Source organism: Zingiber officinale, chromosome 4A (assembly GCF_018446385.1).
Source record: "Zingiber officinale cultivar Zhangliang chromosome 4A, Zo_v1.1, whole genome shotgun sequence".
Lineage (NCBI taxonomy): Eukaryota > Viridiplantae > Streptophyta > Magnoliopsida > Zingiberales > Zingiberaceae > Zingiber > Zingiber officinale.
Window position 1 is genome coordinate 159,623,644 of NC_055992.1, and position 18,765 is coordinate 159,642,408.

The 18,765-nt window shown below is 37.4% G+C and overlaps 3 protein-coding genes across 6 annotated transcripts; 2 read left to right on the forward strand and 1 right to left on the reverse strand.

Moving 5' to 3' along the window:
* Window positions 1–1,575: 1,575 nt before the first annotated feature.
* Window positions 1,576–5,075, forward strand: LOC121971944 (mitochondrial import inner membrane translocase subunit PAM16 like 2-like). Its single transcript, XM_042523484.1, has 4 exons — window positions 1,576–1,752; window positions 3,329–3,416; window positions 4,549–4,679; window positions 4,750–5,075. The coding sequence occupies exons 1-4, from the start codon at window positions 1,750–1,752 to the stop codon at window positions 4,870–4,872; spliced, it is 345 nt and encodes a 114-aa protein (XP_042379418.1). The 5' UTR covers window positions 1,576–1,749; the 3' UTR covers window positions 4,873–5,075.
* A 1,826-nt stretch (window positions 5,076–6,901) lies between these two features.
* LOC121971945 (ubiquitin-like protein 5) lies at window positions 6,902–11,194 on the forward strand. 2 transcript variants are annotated; one of them, XM_042523486.1, is made up of 2 exons: window positions 6,902–7,226; window positions 11,021–11,194. In XM_042523486.1, exon 1 carries the CDS (start codon window positions 6,991–6,993, stop codon window positions 7,210–7,212), a length of 222 nt encoding a protein of 73 aa, XP_042379420.1. In that variant the 5' UTR covers window positions 6,902–6,990; the 3' UTR covers window positions 7,213–7,226; window positions 11,021–11,194. The 2 variants fall into 2 exon arrangements, with proteins under 2 accessions (XP_042379420.1, XP_042379419.1); XM_042523485.1 differs by having other exon boundaries at window positions 6,902–7,218.
* A 1,663-nt stretch (window positions 11,195–12,857) lies between these two features.
* Window positions 12,858–18,417, reverse strand: LOC121971946 (auxin response factor 18-like). 3 transcript variants are annotated; one of them, XM_042523489.1, is made up of 7 exons: window positions 18,202–18,417; window positions 17,911–18,074; window positions 17,667–17,707; window positions 16,407–17,553; window positions 14,390–15,300; window positions 13,626–13,691; window positions 12,858–13,196 (listed from the first exon to the last, which is right to left on the reverse strand). In XM_042523489.1, exons 4-7 carry the CDS (start codon window positions 17,520–17,522, stop codon window positions 13,148–13,150), a joined length of 2,142 nt encoding a protein of 713 aa, XP_042379423.1. In that variant the 5' UTR covers window positions 17,523–17,553; window positions 17,667–17,707; window positions 17,911–18,074; window positions 18,202–18,417; the 3' UTR covers window positions 12,858–13,147. The 3 variants fall into 3 exon arrangements, with proteins under 3 accessions (XP_042379423.1, XP_042379421.1, XP_042379422.1); XM_042523487.1 differs by having other exon boundaries at window positions 17,911–18,077; XM_042523488.1 differs by lacking the exon at window positions 17,911–18,074.
* Window positions 18,418–18,765: the final 348 nt, after the last annotated feature.

The window sequence follows — 18,765 nt, forward strand, 5'->3', positions numbered from 1 at the left end:
ACTTCACTCCATCGGTGTATTGATGGAGCGTGGCTGTATTATCAAACTTACCCAGATGATCATCCGGGTCCGTTGTTCCATTGTATTCGCCGATCGTCGGAGGCACGTAGTGCTTGGGCAGAGGGTCTCGTAAAATATCTTCCGAGAATTGGCGATTGGTCCGCTCGGGAGATGAGTCTGCCCGGGGGGCTTTCCCTTTTCTGTCATCCCGCCTTGGCATTTCATCTGAAGAGGAGCCTCTATCTCTTCGAGCTGGTGCGGCTTCAGGAGTGCGAAACAAGGCTCGGTGGAATGCGACGGTGGCTTGAGGTGCTTCCGCTCGGCTACCAGACGCAGATGTCGCTTGTTGCTCCCTCCGCTCGGCGGATGCTTTTTGTTTTTGCTCCATGAGTTTGGCGGCCCTTATCTCGACCAGGGCGTCGAGTTCCTCTGTTGAAAGCGTCACCGTGTGTTGTCGTCCAGCCTCGTCCATTGTCCCCGATCGGATGCAGGAGCGTTCCCACAGACGGCGCCAATTTGATCCTGTCCGAACCAGAAGTCAACAGACGCTGGACACGTGGCACTCCAAGGCTCGCTGATGTAGATCTCCAACTAGTGTCGAAATGCTCCGGCTATCCTGCACAGAAGTCGAGCCGGGAAGGGGATTCCCAGCGACGACCCTCCGACGCTCAAGTCAGGTAAATCACGATGAACAAGGTGGCTCCAGAAGTCTCAGAGTACGCACCCGAATCCTTTGTCGATGAAACCTGAGGTTCTTTATATAGAGCTGTGAAAGGTTTGGGCACGCGTACCAAGGTGCATAAGTGTCCTCTGTTCTATCCTAGGTATGCGGTTGTCAGAAAGCTTACCTGTCCTTTCCTAGGTACGCGGCTGTCAGAAAGTTTACCTGACCCATATCGCTACAGTCAAAGCATGCCCTCGATGGGACAGCAGAATCCCCTGTCACAAGATTTGGAGCATGGCACACACGTGAAACCTACAGGTTGTCAAAGAAAGAAATCCTCTGGCCTTTTCCTTTGCTCCAAACTTGTAGTCCGAGCGGACAAATACCTAAACATCCGACCGGACATCCGCAATGGTTTACTTGTGCTTTGTGGAGACTAACAAACAGGGGTGCTTTATGACTGCGGTCGGTCAAAAGGTCAGCTCGGTCCATGACCTTTTTAACTGAGCGTCGGAACCCCGATTTGACAGGGTGCCTCCCAACTATAAGTGCGAGCCGGCCGGACCCCTCCAGGTACTCGATTCCATCGACCGGCCGACAGTCCAATCGGACCGGCCGTCTACGGCCGTTCGTCCGGTCGGACCACACTCTCCTCTGGGTGGGCGGCTGTTCCGGTGACTTCCCCTTGGCGTTGACTTTGCAAGAAAAAAGGGGGGGGAGGCCCACTCTTACTACCGGATCAAATGTGATTTCAATGTATTATATTACACGTGACGCGTGTGCACAATCACTAGTATATATAAACTAACTTAGTGGAAGGATGATCTAAATGGGCCGGACCTTTTCGTGGCCCAATAGCAGAGAGGATCATTACATGGGCTTGAAGGAATTGTCCCAGCTATTGCCCTTCATGAGATATTCTCGAACCTTCTTCCTTCCCTGTACTGCGTTCCCTTCGTTTCCAGGAATCCTTCTTTACCGCCTCTAGGCCCTCTATCGTGTAGCTCCACTTCCAGACGAAATCCAATTGCTCACCTCTCGGAAATCGTCGCTGATTGAATCAAGCCTTCGTGGCACGCGTCTTTATGGTCAGCAATTGATTTTGTCATCGATTTGTATGTTTATTTATTTATTTATTTTTCCTTCTTGTGTCTCTCCTGTGATTAACGATCCTATTTCCGTAAATATTATGGTGCTCCATGGAATATAAGTTGTTTTGTGTATAAATTTTTTTGTTTCGGGATCAGCGTCTGTTCATCGTTCTTAGCTGCGTAACCCTGTTGGTTTCATTACCAAATCGGAGATGAAACCCTAACGATCTCAAATTTTGGAATAATCTGTGTTACACTCACCTGCCGTAAATTTAGGTTTTGGAAGATGATTAGTCTTTGATTAAATCCTAAGCGAGTCTGATTTTGCATGTGGGGCATTTGACCTAATATTTTCAACTTCTCTCTGGATTTATTCAATCTACCTTCTTAGCGTTTCACAATTCATGCATTAGTTCATATTGTTTCCATGATATTCTACTTTAAACTGGTCAACGCTGTCATTTGTATTGTTTGGGATTTTTCCTTCTCTTAAAAAAAAACTTGCCACTATGTTGGCCAATTCTACTTTAGTCATGCAATAACTCAAAATTAATATCCAATACTACAGGTTAGTTTGACATCAAAAAATGATCTCAAGTTTGTATCTAATTTGTTGGTTGGAGAATGTGGAATTTTCAAAGGTGATTTTAGGCAGTAGACAATCAACCCTATATATATCACCTATACAGACACCCTATATATATCACCTATACACACACGCACACATGTCAAAGTGTATTGATCAATCAAAATAAGTTTACAATCATAAGTGGAAAGTGATAAGTAAATGCATAAATAAAATACATCATATTCGTGACGGTCAGCTGATGGAATGAAATTTTTTGCCTATGGCAACTAACATGCAATGAAATTTGAGACCATGGAGATAACTATTAATATGGCAATTAGAGACACTCTTACCAGGAAGGTATATTATAAATTGAAATGTTTTCTACAAAATTCTAATTGTATTGACTATATAGTGGTTGTGATCTTGTTTTTGGAAGCATGCAAAATAGGATGGTACAAACAGGTGGAGCTAGTCAAAAATTATGCTGACACTGTTCTGTTTTGAGTGTCAACACAGTTGAACCCTGAGATGATCAGATCAATACTTATACTGAAATTTACACCTTGCACTTGAATGCAAAGTATCACAATAAGGTTAATGTTGTTAGATAATTGTTTTGAAAGTTTGTTAGGATTTTTTAAATTGGATGACAAGGGGCAAATATATCGTCTCGAGTGTACAAAGTGCAAGAACTTTTGGTTTATTAGGATGCCCTCTCAATTTTTTTTTACAGAGCACTTATGTTTCTCTCAGAAGAAGTTGGATCTTTTCTTAGTTTGTGTGGAAATCCAAAACCAACATGAAACTTGATGTGATTGTTTATAGAAACCCATTATCTACCTTGTATATGTCAAGTTTTACATTTTCTACCGTTCTTAGTTTTTCTTTTTCAATATCTTAAGTTAAGATCAAATTCATTCATTGAGTTTAAACTGAAATTTTTTACTACTGTTGCTCTTGTGAGTATTCTCACTTCTGTACTGACTCTATTGCTGGATACAGGCTGCAAAACTTATTGCAAACTTAATTATAATGGGTTCTGGCATATTGGGTAGGGCTGTGTTGCAAGCCTACCGTAAAGCATTGGAAAGTAAGGCTTTCACCTTCTTTTTCTTCTTTCTTCAGCATTATTTCTATGAATATAACAATGGTTCTTTGTTGTCTAAGTGTTATGCAACTACTATGCATTTCTTTGTTCTTACAGAAATCATTTCTTTGGTGGAAATATCTTTGCTAATGATATTTCAAATATTTCCTTCACATCTCACTATTATTCTAGATTTCCAGCTAAAGTTTTTTTAATCATAATTGGAGCACTCTTTCACAAAAAGTTTATTAAATTAAGGACTTGGACACTGACCCTCTTGCTTTGATATTATATTAAATTTGATCAAGCGATTATCTATCACAAAAGCTTAAACTTTTTAGTTTAGTGAAGAATGGTTCACTTTACATATTCTTAATAATTGTTAAGAAATCTTTTTTAGATACATAAACAATCTCCTAGAACTTCAGATGGTGATTAAAAAATTTACAAAATGTTGATATAGATGGATTTAGTTTTTCTGATCATCATTCTTGTTACAACACATTATTTTAGTTGTAAGGGATAAACTTGTGCTCTCTTTTGCACATTCCACAAAACTACTACTACAGGTTAATATAGTTTGCACAGTGAAAGCGATAATTAAGCGCTTGGTTCGTCACTGAAGCTCGAGATGAGAGCTTAAAATGCAAATCTTGTGCTTTTAGCAGAGATGTTGCAAGGGTGTTTAAGCTTTCGAAGTTGAAATACTCTTCCTCTCTTCCATTGATCAATATTTAATTTTCTGCGATGAAGATGTGAATTTAGGTCTGTTTTGCATTCTGATTAGTCGACGTGTAATCTTCTCTGAAATAATTGAGTTGTACTTTTCAACCTATTCCTTCCATTTGAAATTCCTGGGATGCATCCATAACAAAGAGCACTATGTTCTTTTGAGTGGATACCCTGCATTGTAGTGCATTTAAGCATAGAATTGATTGGCTGACTTCAACTTAGATTTTGGTCTCAACATATGCCTAACTTCTAATGTACTGGAGCTCATAGATCAAAAACTAATTGTGCAAAGGTCACTATTTTGCACCGTCAATTTTTAGTAAGATATGTGTTCATTTCCCATCATGTAAATGGCATAGATTTATAATCATTTTGCGCCCTTTTCTTTCTGAAACTGCTGTAGATGCCAATAAAAATGGCGTAGCTCATGAAGCATTTAATAATATCCGTCGAGCAAGTAAAACAATGACTGAACAGGAAGCTAGGCAGATATTGGGTATCTCCGAGAATTCCACATGGGAAGAAATCATGCAGGTTTGCTCTCTCTTTATCTCGCACACACACACTCATATGCACATTTGAAGATGTTTGATTTGTCATGCAGCGATACGATGTTTTATTTGAGAACAATGCTAAAAACGGTAGCTTCTACCTTCAATCCAAGGTTCATCGAGCAAAAGAATGCTTAGAGAGTGTTTACCAGAAGCAAAATCAAGGAACTAGCTGAATGCCTTATTTTTCTGACATGGCAACTCTAGTTGTATTTTATTTTATTATTTTTTTTTGTCTTTTTTGTATATCAAAACTATTTCACTAAGTAATGGGTTCAAAGTCCCATGTTTAATATTTGAGTGATCCTTTGTCTGGTTGAATGTCCACTTTTCTGCAAAAGACAAAAGTAATGTTCAAGTCTTTGCCGTATTGTTTAAATTTGAATTCATTCATGGTTGGATAGTTTTTTTTTTCATGGAACGGAACGGGATAAATAGCGAGATGTTTTTAGAAAGTTAATTCGATAGTTCATAGAACAAAAGTAATTTATTTTAACTGGATTATTTTTATATATAATCTGACTTTATCAATTTTATAATACTTTCTATCATTATTAATAAAATTTTAACTATAACAAATTTTTAGAACTTAAATAAATTTCGTGAAGCTAGAAATATTTCAGGTGTATATAAAAAAGGTGAGTGAATGATTATTTTCTGAAAATTTTTAAAGGAGGGCTGTGTTTAGGAATAATGTAAATTTGTGAGATTTTTTTGGAAAATTAAAATAAAATGAGGGTTGTATTTGAATGATTTTTATAGAATTTAAAAATCTAGGTGTATTCAAAATAAATTTTTATAAACTTTATAGAAATCTAATGGTATTCTTATATTTTTATAGAGTTTTAAAAAATTATGTAGTTTCAAATTTGACTTTTTAAAATTTTATGAAAATCTTTCGTATCCAAAGTTTCAATAGATTTTCATAGATTCTTTTAGAATTCCTTGGATATAAATTTTAACCTTCTCCAAAACAGTTGGTACAACTTTAAAAATAAAATAAAAAATCTTCTTCCCACCTTTGATATTTCTATAGATTTTAAATCACAATTTTTTTAATGAATAAGTCCTTTCTTTTACCTTTCCTGAATTTTGATTATTTTTTTATCTTAAAGGCTTTGTCCTTGTTCAACTTCTCGACAACTTGCATCAACCTCTCAGCATACATTTCATACGAAGCTAAGAGTCCTCTAAAGCATTTTGTCGAGTGCTCTCGCCATGGTTTATTAGAATGGAAGTGCAACGGTCGGAACGGGAATGCCTCATTCAATTCCAAAGTTCTGATAAATAATGTGGCTTGTTTTGAAATACCGTTCTCTGACGTTATAACGACAAATGAATGGATCGAAACGGTTGAAACGAAACGACAACCGCTTGCCGCCTTTTCTCCAACGACGACTCATGGTGGGAGGCTATCAGCGGAGATTTTTCTCCTATTGCTCGTGTCATCCGGTGAAGCCTGCGGTTCAACAAAAAAGAGGAAAGCAAACAAAAAAATTATTTTGAGGCTGCCGATGATGCTTTTGTCAGCTACTCAGAAGTTAGTCAAAGTCGAAGTTGATTTGGATGACAGTACAGGGAAGTGAAACTTGAGATATTAGATTTTAATATAAAATATATATTAATAAATCAAATTATTTCTCAACTTAAATAATAGATAATTTAATAAAGTATAATGAAATTGGACTCTAAAAATATTCTATAAAATTTATTTAAAATTTAAAAACTCCTAAATAAATTTTATATATTTATATATATTTATTTTAATAATATGATTACTAATCAAATTAATAATAATATTATTAATTTTATTATTAATCAAATTCATCAATTCAATATTTTATTAAAAATTTGACTAAATTAAAGAATTGACCAATATTTCATAATAATTTGGATTAAATTTGTAAATAAAAATATTTAAAATTATATATTAAAATTTAATTTTTTAAATTATAAAGTGAGACGTTATCCTATTTTTAGTCAAAGATAAAAATATAAAAGTTGAAAAAAAAAATTATAAAGCGATGTTTATTGTATTGACAAATAACAAAATTAGAATTGTTTTTTACCGTAAATCTATATGATTCCATATAATTTATAAATATCTATAAAAATCTTGCTAAAAAAATCTACCGACTTTAAAATTCTTTTCCCAACTAATTCTATAAAATTCAATAAAAATCTATAACTCTATAAAACTACAAAAGGCTATCCCTAGATAAATTTCCTCCGTAGTCTCATCGGCGAACAGCGACAAGGGAAGCGAAGAAGGCGAGCGAGGAGGCGAGGCGAAGATGATCGAGGTAGTTCTCAACGATCGGCTGGGGAAGAAGGTCAGGGTGAAGTGCAACGAGGATGATACCATCGGCGACCTCAAGAAGCTGGTGGCGGCGCAGACCGGCACCCGTGCCGATAAGATCCGTATCCAGAAATGGTACAACATCTACAAGGATCACATCACTCTCAAGGACTACGAGATCCACGACGGCATGGGCCTTGAGCTCTACTACAACTAAACTACGGTAAAAAGGTCCGCCCTTCCTTTCTTTTGTTTAAGATCGCTAGTAATTCTAACCTGTTGGCTCACCATAGCAAAGACACCATGATTTCATCATCGATCAAAGAAATCATCTGATTCCTCTACAGATTGATTGATGGATTTATACTATTAGGGCTTTGTTTTAGATACCGTATAATTTCAGATTTAGGGTTGTCTAGGGCATAGAGATTGACATTATTAAAAATTTAGGAATTGAAATTTTATAATTTTTATCTTATTATTCTATTTGGTATTTTTGTATTAGATACTGTTTCTTATCTTCGTGCTATGTTGGCTGTCTGATGCTATGCGTTTCATGGTTCATCTCCATGTGCTTCATACAGTAGTTATGTATCATATTCTTCCCCCTGTTATACTTTATGAAATTATGATAGGAAGGGAAAACAATAAAGTACCTCCGGCTTGGATATGTGAACTTCTTAGGCAAGCCCCTTTCTTCTTTTGCTGATTACCATCCTTAGACTAACATGATATTCTCAACAGAGTGAATTGTACGTTTTGTGAGGATTAGATCTTCTCCAAGCATCTCTTTTTCTGGTGTCAAAGTGCCTCAGTAACTATTAACTTTGTTTTAAGCAGCCATCTTCTTTTCCGTCATTGAAACAACCTAATTCCTGTTGTTCCCTTTCTCAACTTTGCCACCAACTCGAAGGTTTGCTGATCCTTGTCTAGCTAGGTCTTTATGTTTTATTGGTCCAATTAACTTATTTATCCTTATAGACACAGGAACTGAGCTGTATCTGTGTCATTTCCTTCTCCATCCATATGTTGATTGAGTCTTTTTATTTTATTAGATCTAATCACACAACAAGTATGCTGACTTTCTACTTGTTGCTTGATCTTCTAAATTGACTGTCATGGCTGTTCTTTTGACTAGATATCTCTTTCATTTGCAACCCATACTATTGTTGGCTGTCTAGTTGTCATCTGACTCATCTGTAAAGATTAACTTCTGCATCTCGTGCCCTTTGTAGGCCGAGAAGCAAGATGTGTCATTTGGCAAAATCTTATCTTACCATTCAATCCTATTTTAGACTATAACATGTCTTTATCCCTACAACAATGCTGAAATCCTTTGTTCTTTTGCGTAATGTATGGGCACTGATGTGATGGACTACTTATGAGCAATCTCTAAGTCCATCCTATGCTTATTGAAGTATCTGTCTTGAAGGTCGTTATCAACCTCATGATTTTAAAACTGTCTTGAAGATTGTAATCAATTATAGTCTAACCTTAAATATCTTTTCGTTCTTTGTTTTGTATTTTTTATGCCATGTTGGACAAAGATAATATCTATCCCCAGCCTAAAGGGAGTGTTAGAATTATTGGAGTTATTATTAACAATTATTAGAGTTACAATTATGGATTAAGTCCATGCCTCCATGGTTTAGTGAGTGTGTATTGTATATAGGTTCTTTATATGGTTTCAAGTATTAATTAGCATCAGTTGGCATGGAAATCTCTATTATTTTTGTTTTGACCAATATCAATACTTGGCTTCAAGTGTTAATTTGTATCAGTTGGCATGGTCAAAATGGATTCCGATTGCTAACCAATATGTTACTTTGTCACAGTGGTAAATGCATGTTGCCCATGATAACACAAATTTAGAGGTACAACCAGGACAAGACCTATCTTGGTTGTCAGAATTGTTCTAAAAGGACAGATAAGAAGATTCTAGGTACAGGGAGGAATTGAGATCCTAAAAAGAGAGAGGTGGGAAAGAGAAGAAGCACTAATGGACGTTGAAACACTAAAAAGAGAGGAGAGAGGAAGAGAGGCACCAATAGTAGCAAAGAGGAGTACCACTAAAGTTGGAGAAACTGGATGAATATGTATCTTTTACCTATAGTTGTTTTAGATTTGTTTGTACTAGTCCAAATCTTAACACATTGGTTAATAGAGTCCAAGTCTAACTCATTGGTTAATTGAGATATATTTATGGTCAGGTATTGAATTTAATTTCAACACTAGATGTCGACATTATTTAGTTAGTATTGAATTTGACAAATTATAGGCTTATTTGCTTATTTTAGGATGCTCAATTGATGACACAGTTTTGGTATAACGAGAATATAATTAGCAGGTGAGATGGTTGTTATATTTTCATATTTTTTGTTCTAAAATTACTCAATTGACTTTGTAATTGGTATAGGTAAACAAACTAAGTAGATGAAAATTATGGGTTTCAGACTCATATAAGTTATTCTCACATTGCTCTAAAGTATGCCGAAGTGTGTTGAGTGATAGTATGACAGCACTGAAATCGTTTCATTTTGGCTGGCAATTAGAACCCCACACAGAATGATATTTTAAATCTTGATCCTATATATATATATATATATATATATGGTGTAATAATTATCTTTGAGTAACAATTGGTAAATAATAAAATATTGGATGGATGGATGGATATCCTCACTTGCCCATTCTAATTGCCATGACTGGTTCAACCAACTAGATCGGGTGCTTGAACCTATTCATCTTGTCCATTTTGCTCGACCTGACTAGCTCACTTGGTTCAACCTACCTACTAAAGTGACTAGCCTAGCCTGGCAAACTCGATTGGCCAGTCTATCCAGCCCAATGTAGTGACAACTTGGGCTGCCGAACTTGCCTGGATAGATCAATCTAGATGGTGGGTGAAGAGTGAAGGGTGAAGACAAGAAGGTTATTGATAGAGTGAATGACTTGCAAATGAATGAGAAGATGACTTTTCTCTTTCTCAAAGAAAGTCATCTTCCTATAAAAAAAATGTGCATGTTTTTCAATTTCTAAAATAAAATTTTTCATTAACCGTAATGTTTCATTGCATTAAACAATGAAAAATTCATAAAATATTTTTTATTGAAAAAAAAGAAGCAAAGCCTAAACAAATAAAGAGGGATGAGATAGAAAAGAACAATTCTCAACATGTGACAGAGAGAAAAGAAAAGGATTGAAGAATGGTCCATTAGTCTTTTTTTTTTTGGAAAAATGATATGTTCAAGGAAAGAATCTCAATGAAATACTTAAGAATAGACACATAAAATGATGGGGCCCACAAAAAGTGAGATGGTGGGCCATGAATTTATGTGTCTATCCTTGAGCATTTCATTGAGATTTTTCTTTTGAGTGTATCATAGCTCTTTTTTTTGTTTGTTTGTCTTTTTAACTATATTTTTGTTATTGCAACCTTCCCATCTTGCTACTGCTTTTAGTCATTCTTATTTTCTTAATCATTTTATTTTTACATAGAAACCTTGGACTAAGTCCACAAGTCTCCTTACCCTGCTTGCAACTAAATCTCTTGCTTTGTCCTGTGTATCACCCAAAGTACTCTACTAAATAATATTAACTCTTGATTTTGCCTCTAGCCAGCCCCAAATAGTTGGGTCACATATAGATTCATGATGATGATAATGTGATGATGATGATGATGAAGATCATGCGTCATATTAGGAGAAGTGATAGAGAAGGGTGCGAGTTTTCTAGCTGTTAGGCTCACGCTGGCAGCAGCTGTCTGTGAGCTTCTTAGTAAGCTTGCCTGAGCCTCTTAATCTGTTGGAACCCCTACAGCGGCAGCAAACAATCAGTTGCCATGCTGATTTCCAGTTTTTTGAATTTTCGGCTTGTTCATACTTTATCTAGAGTGTCTGATTTTTGTTTTTGTTTTTATTTTCTCACTTTACGTGGTAAACACAACTGAAGGTCGATTTATGTCATTTTAGATTTCAAATAAAAGTACTTTTGTAGGAACTATTTAACAAGTTCTTTTAATGCAGGTGGTTGCTATATAGATCTGAACCATTCGCTGGATGAATGATTTGAGTAAGAGAACAACTATCTAATGCTAGTACTTTCCATGACAAGTGGCTATAGTGCAATACTATCTATCTGCTATCGTGCAAAAATATCATCCTGAATGGAATCTAATAAACATTGAAACTTATGCTTGATTTTTGGATTGCTTTTGTGACCTTTTACTGCAAGTTGCTGTGGGTTTATGCTGCATTCTGCTTGGCAACTTGTACATCTCTCTTAACAGTGGCTAAAACAAAAAAGTTCCCATGACAAACACCTCACACATGAAAAGCGTTCCGTTCCTCTCATAAGTTTTGTGACTCTGAACATATCAAGTCTGTGTGTATTTTGTTGGAGCTTTATCTTCTACCCAGTCACATGTTTTACTTTCGACTGGAGTGTTTATTGCATAGATTTTGTTCTATATCATTACCTATATTATTGAGGTATAGTATTCTACATCATTGATAATTATCCTTGATACATAGCGCTGCTGGTGTGTTTTCGGCTTTTCGCTACAATTTATATATATATATATATATATATATATATATATATATAAATGGTATATGTAAGCTAATCATTCAGATGCTGGCTCAGCGATCGGCCGAGCCGGTCCGGTTCGGCGCAGCAGGTCCGAGACATTGACTTGCGGTGCATTATGAACCCCAGTTCCCGAAGAGTCGGCAATTGGATGATTTCACGGGCCGAACCGGACCCGGTCGACGGGGAACGGAGCCCGAATCGGACATCCTGACGTCACCCCTCCTTGGATCTTTAAACGGCAGGCACCCACTTGCGTTAGCTGTCTTCGCCTGTTCACGGTCCAAATGTCCATGATTAATTAATTAAGGCCCTGAAAGCAAGGCAAGCAACGTTGGCTTCTCGGTCACTAATAAGTGCCATCTCGTTTGACCGGTTGAGCTGACCCAACAATAGAACATGCTCATTCAGACATGTTTTGACTTGTAATTTGGAGTTCTTATATACATCTCTGCTTTTTAAATTATAAAATCATCAAGCAGGGTAAAAATATTTTTTCATTATCGTCGCAAAGATATTCTCATATTGTAGAAATTATGAGATAAGATTCATAAGGGTAAGGTGATTGGAGAATTTTACAATGTAAATTCAGATTGACATAGTTGCTATCTATATTGATAGCTATTATGTCGGTGTTTAATTCGGATTAATTTTTAATAGATATAAATTATTTTATTGGATGTCTAATTTTTTTCCATGCAAAAGTTCACTGTAATAGGATAAAATTATATCTTATTCTATGATCGATAATACTAAATCGTTAGAAATAAAAAAAGATAAAAAAAGGGTAAAATTTAAATACTCCTAGTCTATGAATTGAATGTACGTGTCAATGTAATTTTCTTAATTGCAATTTGACGTTAAACTAATAATATACAACACGCCCCGAAAAAATGGTGCAATGATTAAGCCTTTTAAGTGAATAATCAAAGGATTTTGGTTTGACTCTTTTAGACAAATTTAAAATAAAAATAAAAAATAATATACAACAAGACTCGTATTTACATTTTGATTTGCATCTTTTGGATTTCTTGCTGCATCGGTGCATCCTGTCTCATGGCGTAATGGCAACGTCGATCTGGATTGCCCGATACCGAGGACGGGCCACACGAGACGGCGCCAATGTTGCCCGGTGCCAAACCTGCCCCTCACGTGCACCGCCATTATTTAAATCCTCCCGACCGGGTTTCCAGAAACAGCAAGAGACTTCAACAACACTCTTAGGAACAAGAAGGTAAAATTATTCCAGTGAAAACAATTTAAGTAGGGGTCCGATTCAAAACAATTGAACTTGTTTCTTATGGTCTGTTCCCTGCCAAAATCATTGGAGTTATTGGTGTACAGAACAGTCAACCACAAAGATGCCAGTAGCAGTAATATGATGAAGGTGCGGATATTCAAGCTACGGAATTGTCACATGAGCAAGGAGTATCCTGGAAACAATCGCGGTTTAGAGAATACAACAGAGTAGAGGAGAAGAAGGTTTCTGACTACAAATCTATTCGGACGGGCAAAGATTCGACGACGGGATCTCATTCGTCCAGCTCCTAGAGGGTTTCCGCGAATCAACTGCAGCACTGCACATTTGCATTGAGTAGTCCAGGTACTACCAATCTGAAAGAGACAAGCAAAATGGAAAACTTCAATGAATCGGATATAAAAACTTTTCCATGAACTAATTTTACTTTCCACTGAATCATTTAGCAACTTAGTTTTGGTTAGTGTGTAGTTTTTGTAACAGCCCTGATGTCATCAGCATTCAAATTGAATGTGTTTCGAGCATTCATTATACTGAAAGGTACAAAAATCTAGAGTGGCCTGGTTTCAATGACAAATGCATTATGAAAATTACTATGAAGTATCATGTTTTTGAGCAAATGTGACAGATTTCTCGTTATGGAATTGAAATGATGGAGAAGAAAGCCTTCATTGAACTTTAAGTTTACTGAAATAGAAAAGGACTCCACAAAGGAAATTTACTGCGATAAAAAAAGATTTGACATAGGAAAAGTAAACATATACTGTTGGCATGAACTTCCCTACCTTCCGATGTTATTACGGCCTGAATCTGTCAATATTGTGAGCCTTCTTGCTGCTTTCATGAAGTCACTGCAATAAAGTGATAAGAAGCATAAAACCAGCTTATCGGAAACACATGCACATAATCCTAGGAAACAAGCATAGTCTGTCACATATAAGCAGATTAAAAGTAACACATATCTCCAACAAATTAGGAAGATCGTAATGACAAATTAACAAGTATGTAATTGTCAGATCTATGACAGTAATGGAAATGGCACTACACAAATACACATTCAAAGTGGAGAATTAGGAGATGTGAGCTAAATCTAGAAAAAGTTTATTAAAATTGATAATAAGCATTAATCTTTAAGCCAAGGTCTAACAATGTTAAGTGATCACTATACTGAAGTAGTATAAAAGGACAGCCCATGCACCAAGCTCCCGCTAATGCGGGGTCTGGGGAAGGGTTTGTTATACAACTCAAATCCGTAATCTTTAGATCACACAGCAACAACTTTACCGTTGCGTTAAGACTCCCCTTCGCTATACTAAAATAGTATCAATTATGAAAATAAACAATATGCATAGAAGAATAATAAGCAAAAGTCTGAAATTTTTAACTTAGAAAACATTCAAGTAGAACTAACAATCAATTAGGGGAAAATATCAACAATAGATATAAAACATTAAAACTACTAAAGAAAGAAGCAATTGGAAGATATTTTCAAGAGAGACAGAGCACCCTGAAATGTCATTTGGGTTGGGACTAAGTCCATGAGTCTAACCTGAAAGGTTCGTCTCCTGTGCGTTTAACAACACCAGCAGCATCCTTGTAGATCACATGGCTCATCATCTCAGATTTTTCAATCCCAAACATATCAGCTAGCCTTCCATATAGTTCTTCATAAGAACCAAACATGGATAAATCAAGGGTACGACCGACATCGTCTGACTCAATGAAAACCTTGCAATGCCCAGTTTCCAGGCCAAGCCCTGACACATTGCGGTCCCTGCACCATTGGAATCCACCATAAGATGAAATGACAGGAGTTACATTCTTATTGGTACCACAACCATCACTATCTGATGTATTCATTGTTTTCTCCATATTGCAGCCAAAACTGTTTATGGTGGCCACAGGGGACACAGTTTCTGCTGAGTTGCTCAGAGATATCTGCTCCTCGGTCAGTATTGGCTTCCCAAAAAGCACTAGTTGTGGAGGTTTACTGTTCAAGGAGCTTTTTGTGCTCTTAGTATTACTTCCAATCGTTAGCAAACAAGATATATTGTTATCAGTGAGAGGAGTCTCAACAAGGAATCCAGAAGACATTCTAGGGAGGGAAGTGGAGCGATCAAGGTGGTGAAAGCCAGCATGGAATAGACCTGTCTGCAGTTTGTTAAGGTGGAGATCTGATAAAGATATACCAAATTGGGTATGCCTGGCTCCCTGTATGCCTGCAGGAATATTATCTGGGAAATAGCACAAAGGTTTTGTGCTGTGAGCTACAGCGTTCCCAGGGAACACTGGTGTTGGAAGTTGGCTTTCTAGAAAATCAGGATGTTGGGGAATGCGGAGTCTTTTCCTTGGAGGAGAGAAAGATGCCGGATGGATGGGAGGGATACTCGAGACCAGTTCAACCAACCATGGGTTCACACAGTTTACATTTTGTAACAAATCTGGTTCATCCCATGTCACCTGCAAGACAGTGTAAATGGTGGAGGCAATTGAAATCAAGAGCATAATAGAAAGCATGGAGAAGATGCAAAGTTATCAGACAAGTCAATTCAAATACTCCGAATTAGAAAAACACTTGGATCAGAATGGTAGGACAATACATAAGCTGCAAAGACGATGGAAAAATTCTCTATCCAGAAACAACAAGATGAAGTGAAGAAAAACTATTTTGCATAATGTATGATACACAATGAAAAATTAGGAAAGCTTAATATTAGTTAATTAGATACCAGCACATCTCAACTTTAGGAGGAATAAATCTAGAATGTGCGGAAAATGAATTATTATTTTACTTTTGAGCTTTCCTATAGTTTTGTCCAATATTTCTATTACAAAGCATAAGACAGACACTTAAGCTCAAATAGCAATAATGCATCTGCATGAGTTCATGAAAACCCTAGTGTCCTTGATAGAAGATTATGTTTCAACACAGATTAACAAATAGACAAGTTTAAAAAAAAAAGTAAATTAGGATGAAAAATATCATAAGTACTTTTCTCAAATGTGTTGAGTAGGATAGACAAGGAAAAAACTTTTAAGATCAGGAAATAAACAGATTATTGAAGGATCTTTTTTGATAATGTTATATGCCAAGTCAAAATAAATAACCAAGATACATGTTCTGGAACCCTAAATTTAATTGTCTCACCAAGTTGATATTAAAATAACATAATTTGTCTATTCTGATGTTATAAGCATTAACCTGATTGTCCAATGTCTACTACACATCAAAGGGATAAGTAACTATGAGATCACTGGGGTAACACTGATAAAAAAAGATAATAAATAAAATAGAGAAAAATAAACTTACAACTATCAATCAGTTTCTGCTACAATGCACAAGTCATTGCTCAGACTTTAATGCATCTCATAGAAAAAGAATTCCACAACATCATGAGGCTACTAATATAGTCATCACATAAGGGTAACATACAACCGTCGAGCATGAAAACAATGAAAAAAGTAGTAACATCAGATGAAAAGTTCAACAATCATATTAAAACACCAAAAGACAAACTTATAACTATACTTGCAAACAGTTCATACTTGTTGCATAAAGAGGTTACCTGCAGAAGTCTCCAAGGAGAATTAGGCCATTGTATGGGATCTACAATCTGAACAGAAGATATAGTTCCCATGAACCAACTAATCCTCGAAGAATCCTCAGTTTCAAAGGCCATCTTAAATCTCATACCAGGACACCACTTGGTCCTCATTGCTGTTTTCACTGATGCAGCTTTCACACAAAACTCTGGTGTACTTGCTCTGGGGTAGTACACAACCTCAAACGGTTGTCCACTAGCTGCAAGACTTGCTGCCTCAGTTACAGAATCTGTTCTCACCCTGCCACTCACCCTCAAACCCGCACCATTTACATTTCCCCTCAATAATTTACCTTCCTCCTCTCTCAGAAAGACAGATAAACCTCCATAGTTGGATGCCAAACTCCCATTTGGTGGATTCCATCCAGAATGGATCTCTGCACCTCCACCAATCCCACCTCTTTTAGCTCGGCGTATTCCCACACAAAGATCTCCCCCTTTCTCTGTTCTCAAGAACACAATTGAATCCCCTGCAACTAATTTCTTCTGGTTGACAAAGGTACTCCATCCAGTAGTGAGCAGATGCCGGCGAGGTGTGCCCCTGTATATATGCCTAAATTTCCAAACCACACCATGCACATCCTTTGCAAACACAGTTTGCACAGGAGGGTCAGCCGAATAGTCCAACCGCGGGAAGATTGTCTCAGCACAGTAGCGAGGAACAGAGAAGCCGCCACCATTATTAGCATCTGATTGAGTTAGCGTTTTAGCAAAAGGTTTTTCTTGCGAGTCAACACCATTGATACTAAGACCCAAACCATCATCTTCAGTACAATCTGATTCGTTGGGTCTCAGAGGAACCATGCAGATCTTAGCAAATACCTCGTCAGTGTCTGAATCGGCCATGAATTTCACAGCAGTCACACGGCAAGGTATAAGAGGTGGGATCTGCTGGGAGGTTCCAAAGTCGGGAAGCTCCTGGGCGTGCTCTGCGTGACCCTGAGGAAAATAGTAGACCTTGGCGTTCACCACCGGCATCTGAACAATTCCGCCAGCACAGGCATGCCATAGCTGGGAGTCCAGGCACTTGACTGTTTGCTTCATGGGCGATCCTTTGAACAAATTGTCAAATGTGATCATGGGAAACAACAATCCGAGCTAGTCACCAACTCTGATAGAAAAAAGAAAAAAAAAACAGAGATGAAAAACCTGCTGGCTTCAGGAGCAATTTACAGACTAAATAGTAAAAGTAGGGGGGATGGGGATTATTCTGAAGATCTTAACCTAAAGGGCCAATCGAAGTTATCCAACTTCTGTCCTGTGCACTGTCAAAGACAAAGAATCAGAGGAAAAGATTAGCCAACGAGCTAAAAGATCAAAGTAAAAAAGCAACAAAAGTGTGTTTTTGATACCTTTAAGAAAAGAAAAAAAAATCAGCAATCAACAAAACAGACCAAAGAATCAACAAAGCAAAAGTAACCTAAACGTAGATTTTGACAGAATCAATTAAAAAGAATAACTTCCTAACCTTTTTTGTACACAGAACTGCTGCGATCGAGCAATGAAGAGAACAAGACAGAGAGACGCAACCAAAAAACGAAATCGCAGCAACTCAATTCAAACACCCAGATACTACACTCCCGAACCCTACAAAACCCGCACCTTCCGCATCAAACTCTTCTCCTTCTTCTTCTTCTACACAAGAAAATAAGAAAGAAAAAAAAATCTCAAATTTCAAGAGAGAAAAAGAAGCACCATCTGTTCCCCGACGGATCCAATCGTCGAAACACGAACTGCAAATATATCACCAAAAACCCACCTAATGCATTTCCACCCGCTCCCGGATCCGCAGACAACGGAGCGAAAGGCGTCAGCTTCACCCTTCTCGCCTCCTCCCCAGACTAAGATCCGCCCTTACCCAGCGTGAACGCAGCCGGCATCGCCCTCGCCCTCGCCCTCGCCCTCGCACTCGGTGGTGATCACACGGAGAGCGCTCGCCAAAGGGCTCTCACACGCCCCTCTTAATTATCTCTCTCAGATCATGAAATTAAGATAGCTCTCCAATTAAAAAGAGCTCTGCGATGACTATTTACTAAACAACCCCTCCCTAATCATTAAACACACTTTAACCCCTTCCAAAACCCAACAATTACGGCCAACGATGGCGTTTATAAGATCGAATCAAACTCTCGGGGGGCGATAAGAAAGAATGCATCGGCCAAAAAAGGATTAAACATTTAGGTAGAGAAAACAGCGGAAGCGGAAGATAATTATTATTGACGTCACGTCGCTGTCATGGACTCTGTAGAAGTGGCTTGGCAGTGGAAGTATGTTGGGGAGGAGGATCCGCTGTTCCCTTCGCCGCATCAATCATCTTGCAATG

What these genes read in the sequence shown, in the direction of transcription:
- LOC121971946 (XM_042523488.1), bottom strand. Translation starts at nt 17,522, where the DNA reads ATGATCACATTTGACAATTTGTTCAAAGGATCGCCCATGAAGCAAACA. An exon ending in ACAGGAGACGAACCTTTCAG is followed by an intron (nt 13,692 to 14,389) that starts GTTAGACTCATG and finishes ACTTTATTGCAG; the next exon opens with TGACTTCATGAAAGCAGCAA. An exon ending in GGCCGTAATAACATCGGAAG is followed by an intron (nt 13,197 to 13,625) that starts GTAGGGAAGTTC and finishes TGTCTCTTTCAG; the next exon opens with ATTGGTAGTACCTGGACTAC.
- LOC121971945 (XM_042523486.1), top strand. Translation starts at nt 6,991, where the DNA reads ATGATCGAGGTAGTTCTCAACGATCGGCTGGGGAAGAAGGTCAGGGTG.
- LOC121971944 (XM_042523484.1), top strand. An exon ending in CTACCGTAAAGCATTGGAAA is followed by an intron (nt 3,417 to 4,548) that starts GTAAGGCTTTCA and finishes AAACTGCTGTAG; the next exon opens with ATGCCAATAAAAATGGCGTA. An exon ending in CATGGGAAGAAATCATGCAG is followed by an intron (nt 4,680 to 4,749) that starts GTTTGCTCTCTC and finishes TTTGTCATGCAG; the next exon opens with CGATACGATGTTTTATTTGA.